Source organism: Gobio gobio, assembly GCF_949357685.1.
Source record: "Gobio gobio genome assembly, chromosome: 8".
NCBI classification, from domain to species: Eukaryota; Metazoa; Chordata; class Actinopteri; order Cypriniformes; family Gobionidae; genus Gobio; species Gobio gobio.
Window position 1 is genome coordinate 44485657 of NC_137114.1, and position 18344 is coordinate 44504000.

General features: G+C 43.0%; 1 protein-coding gene across 1 annotated transcript; it reads right to left on the reverse strand.

Moving 5' to 3' along the window:
• Positions 1-4018: 4018 nt before the first annotated feature.
• On the reverse strand, positions 4019-5786 carry LOC307129877 (type-2 ice-structuring protein-like). Its single transcript, XM_079822672.1, has 5 exons — positions 5728-5786; positions 5404-5489; positions 4735-4860; positions 4452-4560; positions 4019-4310 (listed from the first exon to the last, which is right to left on the reverse strand). Exons 1-5 carry the CDS (start codon positions 5783-5785, stop codon positions 4243-4245), a joined length of 447 nt encoding a protein of 148 aa, XP_079678798.1. The 5' UTR covers position 5786; the 3' UTR covers positions 4019-4242.
• Between the last annotated feature and the right edge of the window lie 12558 nt (positions 5787-18344).

Consider the following 18344-nt stretch of genomic DNA (forward strand, 5'->3'; position numbering starts at 1 on the left):
TTTTTATTAAAGTGGACGTGCCTTTTGTGTTTAAGAGTAAAAGCTTTAAGTTAATAGTTTATTCGTGTCTCAGCCGCAAAGCTGAGCTGATCGATCCTATGTTCCAGGGATTTCCAAAGTGTGGTACGCGCACCCCCAGGGGTACGTGAGAGGAAAAATGTAATGGCGGTCTGTTTTTTTAATGGGATTTTCCATATAATAAAAAAACATGAACAGTAAACATTTCCTTTGTAATCGCTTTTATTTTAAATAAAAAACTATAATTTATTAGTTTTTGATAGAAACGTAGAAGAAGACAGCTGCTGTCTTCTTCTACACACTGCTCTTCTTTTATGCCGTGCAGGCTAGGCTATATAAATGCCAACTCGTTTCATTCATTCCGTATATATTATAAATATGCTTAACTAGCTGAAATCAGGGAAACTGTCAAGTGGGACGTCTTACAGGGCTCTCAAGTCTCAGACAAATGCATTTCAACCAGATTTCAACCAGTTCACACGCTCACATGCCACACCTTGTATTTCTCACGCAGAGAAATTTCCAGGAGGCCCTGCCACGCACCAGCCAATCAAATAAAAAATATAGCTACCGAACAGCCAATCAGAAAATAGCATTGCTGTATCCGGGTAAGATTTCGATATTCCAGCAACAACAACGTTTACATTCTGCCACCTACTGGTGGTTTAGTTTAATGTTTTCTTTCCAACATTTCTTATTTGTATATATTAAAAAATATTTAAAACAATCTCATAACATTTTGTTGTTTCAGTGTAAATTATTTGTTTTGATTGGCAACAGCCCTATAGTGTCTTATTCTAATTTAATTTATAGATCAAAATTTAAGAATATAAAATGAAAGTTGAAGCATAGCCTATATTTAATAAGATTATGGGTAAATGCACTTTGATTTAAATATGTCAAAGCTGATTGAACACTTGTAAGACTATTGCTTCAGAATAAATTATGTGTTATGATGATGATGATGCTAGCTCCACGGTCATTTATTGCTGCAATGTTTCTTTTACGCGGCTGAAAATAACCGTGTTTTCTATTACTGAGCCTGTTTCTGTCACTGGTCCTCTTAAAAGTGGAAGCTTGTGCGTAGCTTTGTTGCATTACCGGTATATTGAAAGTTTGTTGATGTTGTTATTGTCATGCGTGTTCTGGTTATTTGCGCATGATTAAACAGTCTTATATGTCGATAAAACAAAGCTTGAATTTGGGCCGGCTAACTCTCACGCGATCCAGAGACCCCGGCCTGGATATGTGCCCAAGGCTTCCACCACTCCGTTCAAAGACCAGGTGGTGAACCTGCAAGCGCTGCCCATGTAGGGGGCAGACCCAGCCTTGGCACTGCTCTGTCCAGTATGCGCTCTCCGCACTTACGTAGACAGGACGCAGTGTTCAGGACCTCAGACCAGCTCTTTGTCTGTTATGGTGGAGAGCAGAAGGGAAGAGCTCTCTCAAAGCAAAGGCTGTCTCACTGGATAGTGGACACCATTGTTTTGGCTTACCAGTAGCAAGGTCGACCGTGTCCCCTTGGGGTTAGGGCCCACTCCGGCGACCCCCACACGTGTATTTCCACAGTAAGCCTCCTCTGTGAGCAGGTGTCTTTCCCTTGGCAAGTCCATGCCACCCCTGGGGTTAAAAATCCACCTTCGGCTGGTACCCCAGACTTTCCCATATGCAGCCCTGAGTGGGTCATATGTGTACTCTCTAAGTCCTCCCTACAGGTAGGCATCTTGGCATTTCCTCACTGGAATATGCATTCCAGTGTACCTTGGTAATCCTGTGTTAAGTGGGAGTCCTTCGTCCGTACCAGTCTTACGACAGGGTACTCACACTTACGCAGGGCACTGGAAGACAGCTGAGTGGCGTGATTATATTGGGACCCCCATTCGTTAGTCACTAACATTACGTCGTACCCCCATTCGTTAGTCACTAACGTTACGTCTCCGTTCCCTCCTCAGGGAACGAGGGTTACATCCGTAACCGAGACGTTCTGTTGACACTGTTTCTCAATATGTAAGGGATAATGTACATCCAGCCGGTTGTTATCTCTGACAGGGTGATCAGAGTCTTGCATCAGCCTGATGCGCTTTATTCTGCAATAACAACTGACTGGATGTACATTATCCAGCTTATTACACGACTACTTGCCACATAAGTAAATAATTAGACATGAAATATTGATCTGAGTTGAAATATTTTATTAGCTCTTTAAACGCAAATGCTGGAAACTACAGATCCACTGCCCAGGGCTGCATTTCTCAAAAAGCATTGTGAGCTAAGTTAATTGTAGACCATGGTGGCAAAGGCTCTTTGGTCTACTTATATGATGCTTTTGGGAAACGCAGCCCTGGGCAGTGGATCTGTAGTTTGCAGGAAAAACTAGTGTGGATGGAAAGCCAAAATGGAGAGAAAAATATATATTTTTAAATGAATTAGTGTGGACAAGGCCTGATTTTGGGGTAATATAAGTTTTGATATTTTGGGCATTCTGTGAGGAAGTGCAGCTCAGTTTCCATCACTCCCGGGCTGCAGTGCGAGCAGAGTCTGTCCTCACAGGAGAGACAGGTCTGTTTGTTCCGGCCCATCTCTATACGGCCAGACTGTGCTCTCTGAGTCTGTACTCTTTAGTGGGTGACAGGAGAACCTTTCCATGCTTCGCATCCTGGCCGCATTACCACCTCGGGTGAGCATTATTTATTTGCAAATAATTCAACACCCCTCGTCAATTATTCCATACGTAAGCTTCAATTAAGTAACTTGGTGTTCCTTCGTTGCTATAGTTGTAAAGTGACATTTTAGAATTAGAAACGGGCTCAATTGCTAAACTGTCTTTTTAAAGTGTTTTTAAAGAAACAGCTTCTTATTTATTTACTCACTTTTGCCTTCAAACTGTTGTATAAACACAATATCACGGTCTTGTGCCTGTGCTGATATAGAGGCACTTCCACTCATTGCTCATAGCCTATAATATAGGATGTCTCATATAGCCTATAATATAGGATGTTCATTTACTGAGGGCACGCCATTGGAGTTTCCAGTGTTGACAGTGCCATTAAATAGCATAGCTATTGGGAGTGCTGTACCATAGCATACAAGCAACAAGCTTCTAAACACACAAATGGAATAACATATTATTGTAGGGCTTTAATTTTTTACCAGTCTACACCATGACAATCCTCATTCTATATGACAGCAGGGTAAAATAAATAATTGTAGCATCCTCGCTGACATCATCCCCATTGTCATCGCTAGTCTTTCCCTGCCTGGAATCATCACAACCAATATTCTGCTTATTATTGTGATTTTTAAATTGCCAAAGTGAACATTTGGAGCCTTCTCTGCACCAGGGGCATCACTAGACCTTTTTAAATTTGAGATGGTGGTCCAGTGGGTTAAACCACGGAACTGACATGCAGAAGGTTGCTGGTTCGATACCAGCGGTCACCATCAGTGTGTCCTTGAGCAAGGCTCTTTACTCCATGTTGCTCCAGGGGGATTGTCCCTGTAATAAGGGCACTGTAAGTCGCTTTGGATAAAAGCGTCTGCCAAATGCATAAATATAAAATATAATATAATAAAATATTACTGATTAAACACTGATGTTTGCCCTATTCTGACCTGAGAATCATTTTTCTGATAATATTTCAGGAATCATGTCCTCTGTGTTTTCTATCAGCTGTTTAGAATCAGAACAATGCCAGAATAGTGAATGAACCACTATTGATCCAATCGGTCAAACAGGTTTAGAAAATGTTCTTTAGTTGTTTGTGATTCAGTTTGAGTTGTTCAGACAGTTCACTCATCACTTATTTCTATTTGCAGAGGTTTCTCACTCTGAAATAGTAATTGGATATTTTAGAAGACAGAAAACAAAAAGAGCACTGAATGAGGTTCATATTTGCTTACAATCCATCGTAGGAAACAAACACGCAAATATATTCTAGAGTTTGTCAATGATGAAGCAGCTGTTTGCATAAATTTGATTGAACTCCACAACACATGATTTGCTTTATCAATGCTTTTATTGATTAGAGGGGTGTTTCAGAGAAGGTAACGGGAAGAGATTAAAACTTGGAAAAAATTTAAATTAAGTAAATAAAGAATAACATTTTTTGAGATGAGCATATCTCAAAAAGAGTAAAAATCACCATTCCCACTTTGTGTTAAAGACAAGATAAGATCAGAAAGTGTACAATCAAAGTAACTGCCGCAGGATGACTGCATATGATCTCACAAGTCCGTAACACAAATGGAGCCCATTAGGGTTGAACAGGTTGCATCGTTCCAGCAACGGTTAGCTGTAGGGTGGAAAAATGATATTAGTTATTCTGACCATTATAGTCGTGTTAGAATCAAAATAATACACTAACATGTGATGGCTCATTTTTTGTATCATATGAAATTATAGTATTGTAAATTATAATCGGAAGTATTCTCACAGGCCCAGTTGATCTCCAGACAGTTCTCAACACCCAGGTTGTTAGGTTCTCCAGCGCACCAGTTAGTATAGTCATACCCAGTTCCATCAGCCCACAACCACTGTCCTTCCTAAAGAGCAAAGACAGTGATCATAAGAGTTCACGACTGTACTCAGATTTCAGTAAGAAGCTAATGAATTAAGTCAGCTTTAAACCACCTTCATTAGAAATGTTGCATTTGCGGTTAAAAACCGAAATTTCAGTTTAGACAAACAAACACACAAGGACACACGATTTAACTTACTATTTCTCCATCATGACCACCAGTCCAGGCACGTGTGGAAGAAGAAGGCAACAGACTCAGCAGGAAATTATTTTCCGCTTTACTATGCACAGAAGCGAGATTTGCACCAAAACTTTGGCAGTTTCTCTAAAAAGACAGATTTTTTTAAATTGTCAATACAAAATCTAATATTTTTATCATAAATGATAATATTTAGTCACTTTTTTGTCATTTTAAAACAAAGTCTGCTCTGATTGATTGTATGCCCAGTATCAATTTTCTGATTTATTTATTTGCAGAAAATAAAGGTATACCTTAAATCACCATTCACTTTATATTAAGTGTCTTTAACTACTATTGTCCTAATATTTAAATTAATCATTTGATTCAGGGCATTTATTGTTTACATACATGTTTTTACCTTGTATTTTATTACAGCTGTAATTAATTTCTGTAATTAGGTCAATGATTACACTGTTGACCCTTCCCTTACACCTTAATCCACCCTTAAACCTACCAATACCACCAACACTGCCCTAACCTTACCCGTATCCCACCTCAACAGCAGCGAAAGTGTTTTACAATATAGCATCAACACTGTACTGTACCTTTATTGTATTTTTTATTTGATGTTAAAGACACCTAATATAAGAGTGTGACCAAATCACCTTGTTGTAACCAACACATTACCTGTGCTGCAACCCAGTTAACCGTCTGAGGGAAGAACTTGTAGCACCGGAGTCCAGATTTTGTCCATCCACAGGGGCATTCTTTACCTAAATTAATGGCATCCAGTGCATAAATGTTAATGCTTTTGTATCATTTTTTTGTTTACATTTGTATTATTATTATTATTTCATGTAGCTTATTTTATGGTGGTGTGATTAAGTTTCTAAATTATGTGTATTTTGACACTGTAAATTCCTCATTAATCATGTTTTGATTAATCAATTGTACGATACCAAAATACTTTTAAAATGAAATAGCGAGGGTTTTTACAAATAAATGTCTTACCTGCATCCCCCATGGAGAAGATAATAAAAAGAAGCAGAACACTTCTCAGCATTGCCATGATGAACCTAAAATTAATTAGCAGGAAAAGTCAAATGTCTGCACTCTGGATTCTCAAAGTATTTAAAGACAAAACACAGATACTTTAGAAATATTATTCAGTAGGTTTTGGTTTCAAAAGCTCACCTTGGTTTGTTTGTTGCCTTTAGAATCTCAGAGGAAGATTTGGTGAAGTTTCAGAAACAGCCCTGCTTTTATACTTTCCTTAATGTCAGGTGTGTATAGGCTAAGGCACGAGGATGCAATGTGATGATTTGATATATAGACTTTTGTACGCATGAAATAAAATACAAATATTAGAGAACATGTAAGATAAGCCTGTAGAAATACAAATGTTAGTTTAACTAAATATTTATTTTTAAGTTCTAAATATTTATATGTAGCAGCGCGTTTTGTTTGTAATTGGCATAGACTGGAAAGTTTACACCAGGGGAAGAGTTGCTCCACCCCCAGAAGGCAAACTTAAACTCTACCCCTCTAAGATACCCGACTACGCCACCCCAGGAGGCAAATTTACCGGGGAAAATCGCCTGATAAGATTAACTTAAAACACACAGGTTCGGTTGCGGCTGAGATAAGACCCGAGTCAGAGGTGGAAATACAAAATTACAGTTTTTATTTGGGACACCATTAATACATAAAAATAAAAATAAAAATAAAACACACAATTCGGCCTCCTCTCCAGAGCTGGGGACTACTCACTCCTTCTCTGAAAATAGCACAGCAAACACTCGTGCACTCACATTTCAGACCACAAATGTGGAACACTGCAATCGGAAGAGACCACCACCCAGCAGAGAGCGAGACTCGTCCACACAAACACGAATCCTAATTACCCCAACAACTGGAGGGAGAAGCAGAATTACACGTTAAACATACAATCAAATATACACACTCACATACATTCTTTTAAAACTAGTACTCAATGAATTAAGAGCAATTACACACACTTCTGGTTGCCATCCACTAATAGACCAGTTCACTGAAACGGTCGATGGCCAAAAAAAACAATTCACAAATCTAATCAAAAAAAGAAAATAGTCGGTTAACAACCAGTTCACAGAAACTTGGTTGACACAACAAAATAGTAATAAATTCAGAACAAACAAAACAAATTTACAACAAAAGAATACTAAATGTTTGAAGCAATGGGTTCACATAAACCAAGAAAGAAAGCAAACAGAATAGACAAAAAGATAATCTGAATGATATATTGTTACGCTACTCCAAAAGAAACCAGATCAAAATAATGACTGCTGGATGGTTAAACCATTTGATGCCTCAAAGCGAGAGTAACGTTAGCCCACCGTATCGAATCTGCGGCACGCCAGGCCACCAGACAGCTGATGTTGTAAGTCTCCAGCTTTAACCAGAAATAAACACACGTTTACCACAGCAGCACGTGAATGCAGGTCGCGATAAATTATACATCCATTTCTGCAGTCGAGCCGGCGCAGCACCCCGCGACAGTCTGTAACGTGACCATATGCAGCACAATACTGAACGATAATCAGTGGTATAGCAGTCAGCATATACGAAGATAGCCACAAAAGTCCCGACGAGAAACCCACTGCAATGTTTCTCCCTCAGTCTGTAGACGGTTTAAACTGCTTGCGATGCACAGGGCATTTAAACTCCAGGACGTAAAATCAATCGGGTACCACATGCGTTGTACCGCAGGCTTCCTCAGTCCACACAGACAAACTCCCGCGACACACCGGAAATGGATGACGTCACCCGTGACTATGAGACACACCTTCCTACCACACCTAAAGCTATCTTTATAGGCCACGTAAAATAAGGAACGCCCCAGAGAGAGATTATTATCTTTGGCTACAATCTACCCCCCCTTTTGTCATCGTCGTCCCGACGAGAATCCAAGCTTCTAAGGTTTACCATCTAATGAAAATCTAACACCAAGGCCTAAATAAGGCACTGAGGGAGTTGGATGCTGACGCAAGAGGACTACTAGGTCCCACCTCCCTACCTGCTGCTCGCGGCAAACGATGCACATTAGAATGTAATCCGGCCCCGGCTCGTTCGGTTCTACGCAGAGTTACCTCAGACTGACTATGCGGACCTCGTACAGTAGGTCCCGGTACCGGCGAAGAACCTGTATCACCACCTGCCTCGATCTCGGCTAAATCCACCGCTCTAGAAACAGAAACATCTAATGGCCCCGGAAGAGACGCACCCAAAGCATCCCCCCGGGCTACGGTTGGATTGTCTGATACCACATACACCAAGTCTCCTTCTATGGGCTCCTCCTCAATGGTCACCCCCACTGGCGATTCAACCTGAACCTCGGGAAGCCTGAGTGCCAACTCTACCTGAGCTCTGGGTTTCAAAGACGACCGATGGACGTGACGTACCTTCTCCTGAACATACTCTGGAGCAATTGCATACACCGATTCACCCACTGGTTGGGCCTTAACAACCTGGTATACAGTTGAACTCCACAGGTCCTGTAGCTTGTGACAACCCCGGACACCGTAATCACGCAGGTAAACCAACTGACCCTCCTGCAACGGCAGTTCCTTGACCCGTTGATCATGTTTGACCTTGCGTCGTTTAGCATCAACTTGCAGCCTATCTCGTGCACCCTCAAAGGCAACCCTTAAACGTGCCTGGTGCTCCTCAATCCACTGATGCACTCTACCTGCGACTGGCTCTTGTACTCTACCGAGCAGAAAGTCAATGGGCAACCTGGGCTCCTAGCCAAACATGAGAAAGTATGGGGACTCTCCCGTGGCCTGATGCGGAGTAGTATTATAACGAAAAAAAACTTGCAATAAACAGGATGCCCAATCCCTCTTTCTATCAGGGGACAAAGTTCGCAACAAGTTGTGTAAGGTTCGATTGAACCTCTCGCATTGGCCATTACCGGCCGGATGATAGGGAGTGCTGCGAGACTTACTCACCTGATAGAGGCTACACAACTGCTGTATTAACTGAGATTCAAAGTTGTGGCCCAGGTCAGAATGAATCCGGCCAGGGACCCCAAACCTGAAAAACCTCTCATTCACTAGAACCCGGGAAACAGTCTCAGCCTGTTGGTCCTTAGTGGGCACAGCCACAGTGAATTTACTGAACATGTCAGTGTAAGGATCGGTTTTGGTACTAAGACAAAAGCTGAGATACACACCCCAGCAATTGAACAATAAAAGTCACTAATCTTGAGAGAAGATCTCACAGAAACTGTGTGACAACACCCTGACAAACATTTCTCCCCCCTCCCCATTTTGCCCTCTCCTTGCCCTGTTGTGTCTTTGAGACACTGACCCAAACTGCATGTATTGTGCCAGACATGATGACTCTTTTAAATTATTTTCATATTGCTTTGCAATTGTGTTTTATGTTTTTACGCTGATTAGTTCTGTACCATGGATTCTTGTTTACTTGCCAAAATAAATGTTAATCTTGATTTATTCTGTATCTTTCTGAAATCATTATTTTAGTAGTGTCCGTGAGGAGTAAGTAGGAGTTACCGCAGATCTCTCTGCCCGGGCAGATCATACTGGGAACCCCATAGCGGGAGCATTGAGCCATGCATGAGGGAAAACCTGATTTCTGACTGCCACTGTAATTATAAGTTGCAGTTTCCGTGACTATCACTAAAATTACATGTTTTGTTATGAGTAAACATGTGTGACTCACTTAGAGGTAAGATAGTTCACCCTGCAATCCTCTGTAATATCAGAACTGACTAATCTGTGTCCGTTAGAGCAAGCGAAACCGGACACTTAGCCTACTTGCGCCTCCGGGTCCCATGGAGGAACGAATATTTGAAAATAAGTGATACTAAGGAAAATCAACGATCTAAATTAAATCGCAAATAATCTTAAAATCAGCTGAGAAACTCTAAACGTAACACACTTTATGGAGTCACATAGAATTGGAGTCAGATAAAATTATTAATGGAGTCAGATTTAAAATGAGATATCAATAAATTAAGAGAACTTTACCAAAATGCTGAAAAGGCTTACACGCAGAATTCCTTTTGACCAAGCCATTAGTATCCGTTTTTTGGGCTAAATGGATGGAAATTTACAGTGGTGACCTGTCTTCCATGATCTCCCGGTGGCGAGTGTCTTTTCAGCTAAATATTGGGATTGCCACAAGCGATAGGTTTGATCTTCTTCTATTTCTTCAGCTGTTATGGTAAGTCCATTCTTATTTGCCTTTTAGAAATGTTGGGAGTGTATAGTACTGAATACTGTATAAATCTGATGGGGCGTGAAAATTAGACAATCATATTGCTTATCAGGGACATGAAAGCAACAGCGCAGAGTAGAAATGATATCCCTTGCTTTAAAATTCTCCTTGTTTGCATACGCAGCAAGAGAGGAAATTTTATTTCTGTACTCAAGAGAGCTCTGTAAATGAAAACCTTGAATTCTGAGGAAAAATGTCCAGTTACATTTGTTCATTTGCTTTGCTGCAACAACGCGACAAAGAAAAAGAACAAATGGTCACGTTAACTTGTGAATGAAATCTAGTGAGTAGATTAGCTAAAATATCATTGAAAAGATCTCACTGGAATCCTTTGTGTGTAAAATGCGAAGGTGGACAAAACTGGTTCAGGTCTGATGTCACAATTATAAATGTCTTATAAAATATAACATTTACTATGGTCTTATTTCAGACCTTGCAATCGCTGCACTTTTGTGTGGTTATTAGTGTCTCAGAAGAGACTGAGAAAACGAACAGACCAAAGAGAATATTTGACTTTCTCCATCAGACCTGTGTTTGTCAAAACCTTTCTTTTCATATGCAAATAGATTCTCTAAAGAATGCAATTGATAACTTCTCAGCCTAAAATTGTGCCCAATTTTAGTCACAAAAATCTTTGAATTGAGCAATGATTTGATCTGTGCTCTCAGTGTTTCCAGTTTATTGAATGTTCACAGCAACTAAGTTTATAACTGGTTTCCAGTTTGATCTTGTTGCTGTGCACACAATGATCAGGCCAGCACAGCAGTAGCCGCAGGGCCAATCTAAAGATCAGTGAGATGATAACAGATTATTCTGGACAAATGACTCAGCAGAGATCCTCTTGAGACCAGCAAATACAATTATTATTTAATTCATACTATTTTAATATAATATGATTTATATTATGATTATAATATAAATTATATTATAATGGCCAGAAATGGTTTTAATCTCATGATAATTCAGCATTATTTAGAAGAGGAAAGAATGTTGGGAAAGTATGAAAAGGATTAGAATGTAGAAAGATGGGATGTGCAAGTAGGGAAATAAGATGGCAAGAGCATTATTACTGTTGAAATGATGGCAAGGAGAATATAAATGGTTAAAGAAAGAATTGTTAAGGAAGAAACTGAAGAGAAAAAAAACCTAAAGAGAAAGAACTTCTGTACCTTCTATTTGTACAATAATTTAAATGAGATACATCACAATGCCCAGTTAAATGATTAACCTGATTGTTGTAACTTGAATAGGCTGAATTCAGGCAAGGCCTAACAATTTGCATTTCATTGATCTGCAACCCAATGAGAAAGGGGAGGTACAAGTTTTCCATTGCAATGAAACTCGCAAGTGTTAGCGAATTCCTCTCTGGGAGCGTCAGAGTACATGGGACCTGATTGGGAAAGTTATGTTACTGGGAATGTAATGAAAGTTGTGTGTTATGTTAACTTAAGGCATTCACTCTACAGGGGTCACACACCACAGAGATCCAAATGGTCAAGAGTTCAAATGACACCATAAACACCTGGTGACCTGATGCTCTAAACACAGATCTGACTTGTATAAACAGCATCATTTAAAGAGATTGCCCCAGGGGACCTGGGTGTGATAATGATCACAATACAGCAGATTGTGTAAACACAGCTGCAACAGCAACTTAAGGTGCAACTGATCTGGCTGCATTTACACACAGTCAGATCTAACCATTATAAATCAGTTTATCTGACCTTTTACTTTACAGAAACAGAAACATGATCATGATAATGATACATGTATTTGTAAACTACAACAAATTTTATCATAATGGCATAAAACCTTGTCAGGTTAAAGCCATCTACAACAACTATTTGGCTAAGACCATTTTAGGAAAAATAAGATAGCACCATCTATCTTAATTAAATTTGTGTGAAGGTTCAATATTAAACTGTATTTCTCTCTGTGTTTGTTTTCCTTTTAGGTGAATGGCTGCCACTCTTCAGAATCAGATTCCACTGGGTCTGACGCTTAGGACACACACACACAACATGTAGGAGATGGGAGTGAAGAGACTTCATGAAGCCATTCACACCTCACAGCACACATAGTTACATGGCTTCCCAGTATAAAAATTGGAATAAAATTATACAACACAGATTATGGTAGGATAGACACCACCCATCTCCTATACACATACATACACAACACACACCCTTAATTCTATCACCGCACAACATATTTTTACAGGCATAGGTCATAGGACTATCCAGGCCAAAATCATTCACATAATGCAAATGTATCATACACTATTAATCTTCATACATACAGGACAAAATTAATTATTTTCATAATTCCCTTTTTATTTAATTTGAACAATTTTACGGCTTACAGCCATGTCAACTTTCTGTATGTAAACATTGCAAGATGCATAAAACGTGCATGGCTTTGTTACACAGTAATTGATAGACAATTAATTGATCAGTAAACTGATGAACAAAATGTTTAATATGTCCAGTCCTTAACATTGTTGAAAACTGGAAGGGCCCTAGTTTCCAACATATGACTAATGACAATATAAATATATCTAAAGACTTAGATCTGGGATGCAGGCATTTCTATAAATGAAGTAAACAATTCTCAGTCAGACCTGCATCATTGAGTGCGACTCCGCCTGTACATCAAATGCGCAGAAGATGAGTGCCAAAGTTTAACTAAAGATTTTAAATCTCTTTTTCTGTAAATCTCATTCTCTAAGTAATCTGATTGAAACATAACATATTCAATAATGATTTGCATTTAAAACAACTGATATAAACAATTTTATAATGGCAATTATTCAATTGTGTATTTCCATGTTTAATTATGTGATATATTTTAATTATGCATACTGATGGTAAATATACTGTTCTATTGACGGTTTTGATACCCTTCCTTCAATTCATCCAGACCATGTTTAAATTTCACTTCCATATCACTAGTGGTATTGAAGAATCTGGCGATCAAATGAGACTTGCGCTCTAAATATATGACACTGAGAAATGAGAGCGTTTTTACCACTCGCACTTCTGACAGGAGTTTATCATGTGTTGTTATGTTGATGTTCTTGTGATTATCCAACAACTCTCTTTTTCCATCTCACAATAACCACAAATTCATCAGTGTTCAATTATTGCATGGTTATTCAGAATTTGTTCAGGTGTCTCGCACACAATGGAGCATCATCAGTGGATGATTCCTTCACCCATGGAGATCTGACCTACCTGGCAAACCAAACCTTCTGCTTGAAGGTGACCGAGGATTTCTCTAAGGGTCAGCTATTGATAAGTATCCTGGGGAGGACACAGATGTTTCCTCAAAGTGTAAAGACACTTTCCACTGACACTTTCTGCTCATGCTGACTAACACAACTGACTTGGGACATCAAGTCATTCTACAGACTGAAAACCATCACAATCATCGGCAGGTAGAAACAAACGTGACCAACGGGATAACAGATATCCTGCGTAATTGCTACAGCATCCAATCAGCACAGTACGCCTACACCTAACAGGACTGTGCCGCTGAGGTGTATTTCAGCAGTGTTTTCATCTTCATGTTCAGCCTGTCTTAATGTGGTTATTTCAGGTGACTGCTTGACTCCGGCACCCATTGATTTGTGCTGTTAACTCAAGGATCAGCACCATGAACACTTCGGAAATTACATCCAAAATATGGAAACAAGGAATGTCCAAATATGTCCCCTTGGGAACTCATCTGAATTTGTCCCAATGGGCCAGGGGCCGTCTGTAAGGATCAGTTTTGGAGCTAAGACAAAAGCTGAGATACAAACCCCAGCAATAGAACAATAAAAGTCACTAATCTTGAGAGAAGATCTCACAGAAACTGTGGGACACCACCCTGATGAAACATTTCTCCCCCCTCCCCATTTTGCCCTTTCCTTGCCCTCTGTTCAGGTCACCAAATCCAGATATACCAGTGATGATGTATCTTGTAAATCTATTGTTTTATCCCTTTCATGTTTGATGTCTTTTTAAAGGTCTTGGTGCGAATGGTAAAATGGTCTCAGTTTCATTGCAGTCACTAGTAGGATTAGAAAGATTGAAAACTAATGAGAATTCTGTTCTCCTTTTGAGGAGTCTCTTCAAAGATATCTGATCCACTCCCCCAAAACCAGATGGTTGTGTTGCAAATATTTACAACCCTTTTGTTCTAGTTGGAGTATTTAAGGCAGGGTAACCTTTCAGGGGGAGAAAATTCTGTAGCCAGAACCCCCATGTGGTGCTGTGTCAGTGTCTTTGGGGCGCACACATACACGACATGTAGACTATGAGCCAGACACGATGACTCTTTTAAATTATTTTCATATTGCTTTGCAATTGTGTTTTATGTTTTTACGCTGATCAGTTGTGTACCGTGGATTCTTGTTTACTTATTTACTTTTCCTGTCTGGCCAAAATAAATGTTAAACTTGATTTATTCTGTATGTTTCTGAAATAATTATTTTAGTAGAGTCACATGAGGAGTAAGTAGGAGTTACCGCAGATCTTTCTGCCAGGGCAGATCATACTGGGGAAACCCACGACGGGAGCATGGAGCCAAACATGAGGGAAAACCTGATTTCTGACTGCCACTGTTATTATAAGTTGCAGTTTTCGTGACTATCACTAAAATTACCCGTTTTGTTATGAATAAACATGTGTGACTCATTTAGAGGTAAGATAGTTCACCCTGCAATCATCTGTATTATCAGAACTGACTAATCTGTGTTCGTTAGAGCAAGCGAAACTGGACGCTTAGCCTTTGTGCGACTCCGGGTCCCATGGTGGAACGAATATTTGAAAATAAGTGATACTAAGAAAAATCAACGATCTAAATTAAATCGCAACTAATCTTAAAATCAGCTGAGAAAACGTCTCGGGTTATGACTATAACCCTTGTTCCCCGAGAAGGGAACGAGACACTGCGTCGTCGAGTGACAACACTCTGGGAACGCCCACAGCGTTACGCATCTGAAGTATGAATGAAATCAAGCCAATCTGATTGGTGGTGCGTCGTGACGTAGTAGATGACGGCATACCCGGAAGATACAAAAAGGAAGCTGATGCAAACACACACTAGCTCTTTTGCGATGAAGCAAGCGCTCTAATCGTGATAGGTGTGGCGACGAGACGCAGTGTCTCATTCCCTTCTCGGGGAACAAGGGTTATAGTCATAACCCGAGACGTTCCCCTTCGAGGGAACTCGAACTGCGTCGTCGAGTGACAACACTCTGGGAACGTTAATACCCACTAGGCCACACCGAAATCACCCCACGTCCCAGTGTGAAGCTGGAGACCCAGGCACACTCAGGACGCAAGAACTCGAGCACCAGGCGTCACCGGGAGGTGCAGACTGTAAAAACGTATGAAGGTGTGCGGGGTGGCCCACCCGGCCGCCTCGCATACCTCTTGAAGCGAGACGCCAGAAAGGAGGGCCACTGAGGAAGCCATGCTCCTGGTGGAATGGGCCCTCACGGCCATGGGGGAAGGCAAATTGCGCACCCCATAAGCCGTGGCTATAGCCTGGACGATCCAGTTACTGATCGTCTGAGTTGACGCAGGCAGCCCCTTCTTGGGTGAGCCAAAGCACACCAACAACTGGTCTGACCTCCTCCAATGGGAAGACTTCTCTAGATAAATACCCAGAGCTCTGACCGGGCAGAGCAGATGAAGTCTCCCCTCTTCCGCCGTCAGGTGGGGAGGGGGATGGAAAGCCTGAAGAACCAGAGACCGGGCTCCCTGAGATGGAACCTTGGGAATGTAACCCGGTCTAGGGTGAAGAATGGCCCTTACTCTGCCAGGGGCAAAGATCTCCCACTCTCCTCAGAGAGGTAATGGCGAGTAGAAAGGCCACCTTCAAGGTCAGGTTCTTAGGCTCAGCCAGCTCCAGTGGCTCGAAGGGGGCCTCAGCCAGCCCTTCCAGAACCACCGCCAGGTCCCAGGTTGGGACTCTGGAGCGAGCTACCGGCCTCATCCTCCGAGCCCCACGGAGGAACTGTACAACCAGGTGGTGCTTCCCCAAAGGTCCATCACCTAGAGGTGCGTGGAAAGCCCCAAGGGCAGCCACGTACACCTTCAGGGTGGACGGGGTAAGACCAGCGGAGAAGCGATCTTGGAGGAACTCCAGCACTGAAGCCACTGGGCAGTTAACTGGATCCACCTCACGCTCTCTACACCAAGTGGAAAATACGTTCCACTTGAGGCTGTACAGTCTCCTGGTAGAAGGAGCCCTGGAGCTGAGTAAGGTCTCGACTACCTCTGCTGACAGGCCTGCCTCTAGGTACCGAGCCCCCTCAGGGGCCAGACCCAGAGGCTCCACAACTCCGGCCGGGGGTGAAATATTGTGCCCCCTGCCTGAGAGAGCAGATCCCTCCTCAGAGGAACCTGCCACGGAGAGCCGTCTAGCAGAGCTATGATGTTCGAGAACCATACTCGAGTGGGCCACCGGGGTGCTACTAAGAGCAGGCTGATGCCCTCCCGGCGGACCCGCTCCAGAACTCCCGGGAGCAGAGTGATCGGGGGAAATGCGTACAGACGCAGCCTCGGCCACGTCTGCATCATGGCGTCCAGTGCCAACGGGGCTGGATGCCTGAGAGAGAACCACAGTGGACAGTGGGACGTCTCTCGAGACGCGAACAAGTCCACTTCCACTGGGCCGAATCTCTCGCACATGGCCTCCACCACCTCTGGGTGGAGTCGCCACTCCCCGGGCCTCAGCCCCTGCCTCGACAGGATGTCTGCTCCCTGGTTTTGGTCCCCGGGAATGTAAATCGCCCTGAGGGACGATAACTTCCCCTGGGACCACAGGAGGATTTGATGCGCCAGTCTGCATAGAGGGCGCGACCTCAAACCCCCCTGGTGATTGAGATACGCGACAACCGAAGTGTTGTCTGAGCGTATCAGGACATGGTGGCCGCGGAGGTCCGGGTAAAAGCTCCTCAGAGCCTTGTAGACCGCCAGCATCTCCAGGCAGTTGATGTGCCATGAAGAATGCCGGGTCTCCCACAGACCTCTCGCAAAGCGGCCTTCCATGACCGCGCCCCAACCAGTGAGGGAGGCATCTGTTGAAACGGCCTTCCGGCAACATGATGCTCCCAGCACTGGCCCCTGGGACAGGAACCAAGGTTTCCGCCATATGACGAGGGAACGAAGGCATCTGCGCGTTACCCTGATCATACGAAACGGATTTCCCCTCGGGGAAAACCCCTTGGCCCTCAGCCACCACTGTAGGGGTCTCATATGCAGCAGGCCAAAAGGTATCACGTTGGACGCTGCTGCCATGAGCCCCAGCAGTCTCTGGAACTGCTTCACAGTGAGGCTGCGGCCTGACTTCACTCTGGAGACGTTCGCCAGTATGGATTCCACGCGTGCGGGAGACATACGTGCCCGCATCGACGTGGAATCCCATACGACTCCCAGGAACGTGGTCCTCTGGGAGGGCGTCAACACGCTTTTCTTCGTGTTGAGTCTCAGCCCCAAGCACCTTATGTGGGCCAGAACGACATCTCGATGCCGAACCGCCATCTCGCGCGATCTGGCCAATATGAGCCAGTCGTCGATGTAATTTAGTATACGGATGCCCTGGAGTCTCAGCGGAGCCAGTGCTGCATCCATACACTTGGTGAAGGTGCGAGGGGAGAGTGCCAGGCCGAAGGGAAGAACCCGATATTGGTACGCTTCGCCCCCGAAAGCGAACCTCAGGAACCTCCTGTGTGTTGGAAGGATGGAAATATGGAAGTATGCGTCCTTTAGATCTATCGTGACGAACCAGTCCTCGGACTGGATCTGACTCACGATGGCTGGAATTGTGAGCATCCTGAACCTGAATCTCCTCAGAGACCGATTCAGAAGCCTGAGATCTATTATCGGACGCAACCCACCATCCTTCTTGGGAACTATGAAGTACCGGCTGTAGAACCCGGAGTCCCTGTTCGCCAACGGAACCCGCTCTATGGCTTCCTTGGCTAACAGGGCCTGTACTTCTTGTTCCATAACCCGAACCTGCTCTGGGCCGACCACAGTCCGGACCACCCCGTTGAACTTCGGGGGAGGAGAACCGAACTGCAGTCTGTAACCCAGCTCTACAGTCTGCAGGACCCATGTAGATACACTCGGAAGGCATGTCCATGCGCCAAGATAATCTACTAAGGGGACCAGCCTCTCGAGGCTGGCCACGGGTGTCAACCGAGCCTCGTTCCCGATCCCCTGAAGCGGCTGACCGGCAGGGAGAAGTCGGGAACGATTTTCGGTGGGTGCACACGTTTGCTGTCCGGCCGCAAGTCCTGTTGGAGGCAGCGAAGACAGCACGCGTGTGCGGGAGATCAGTGAGGCCCG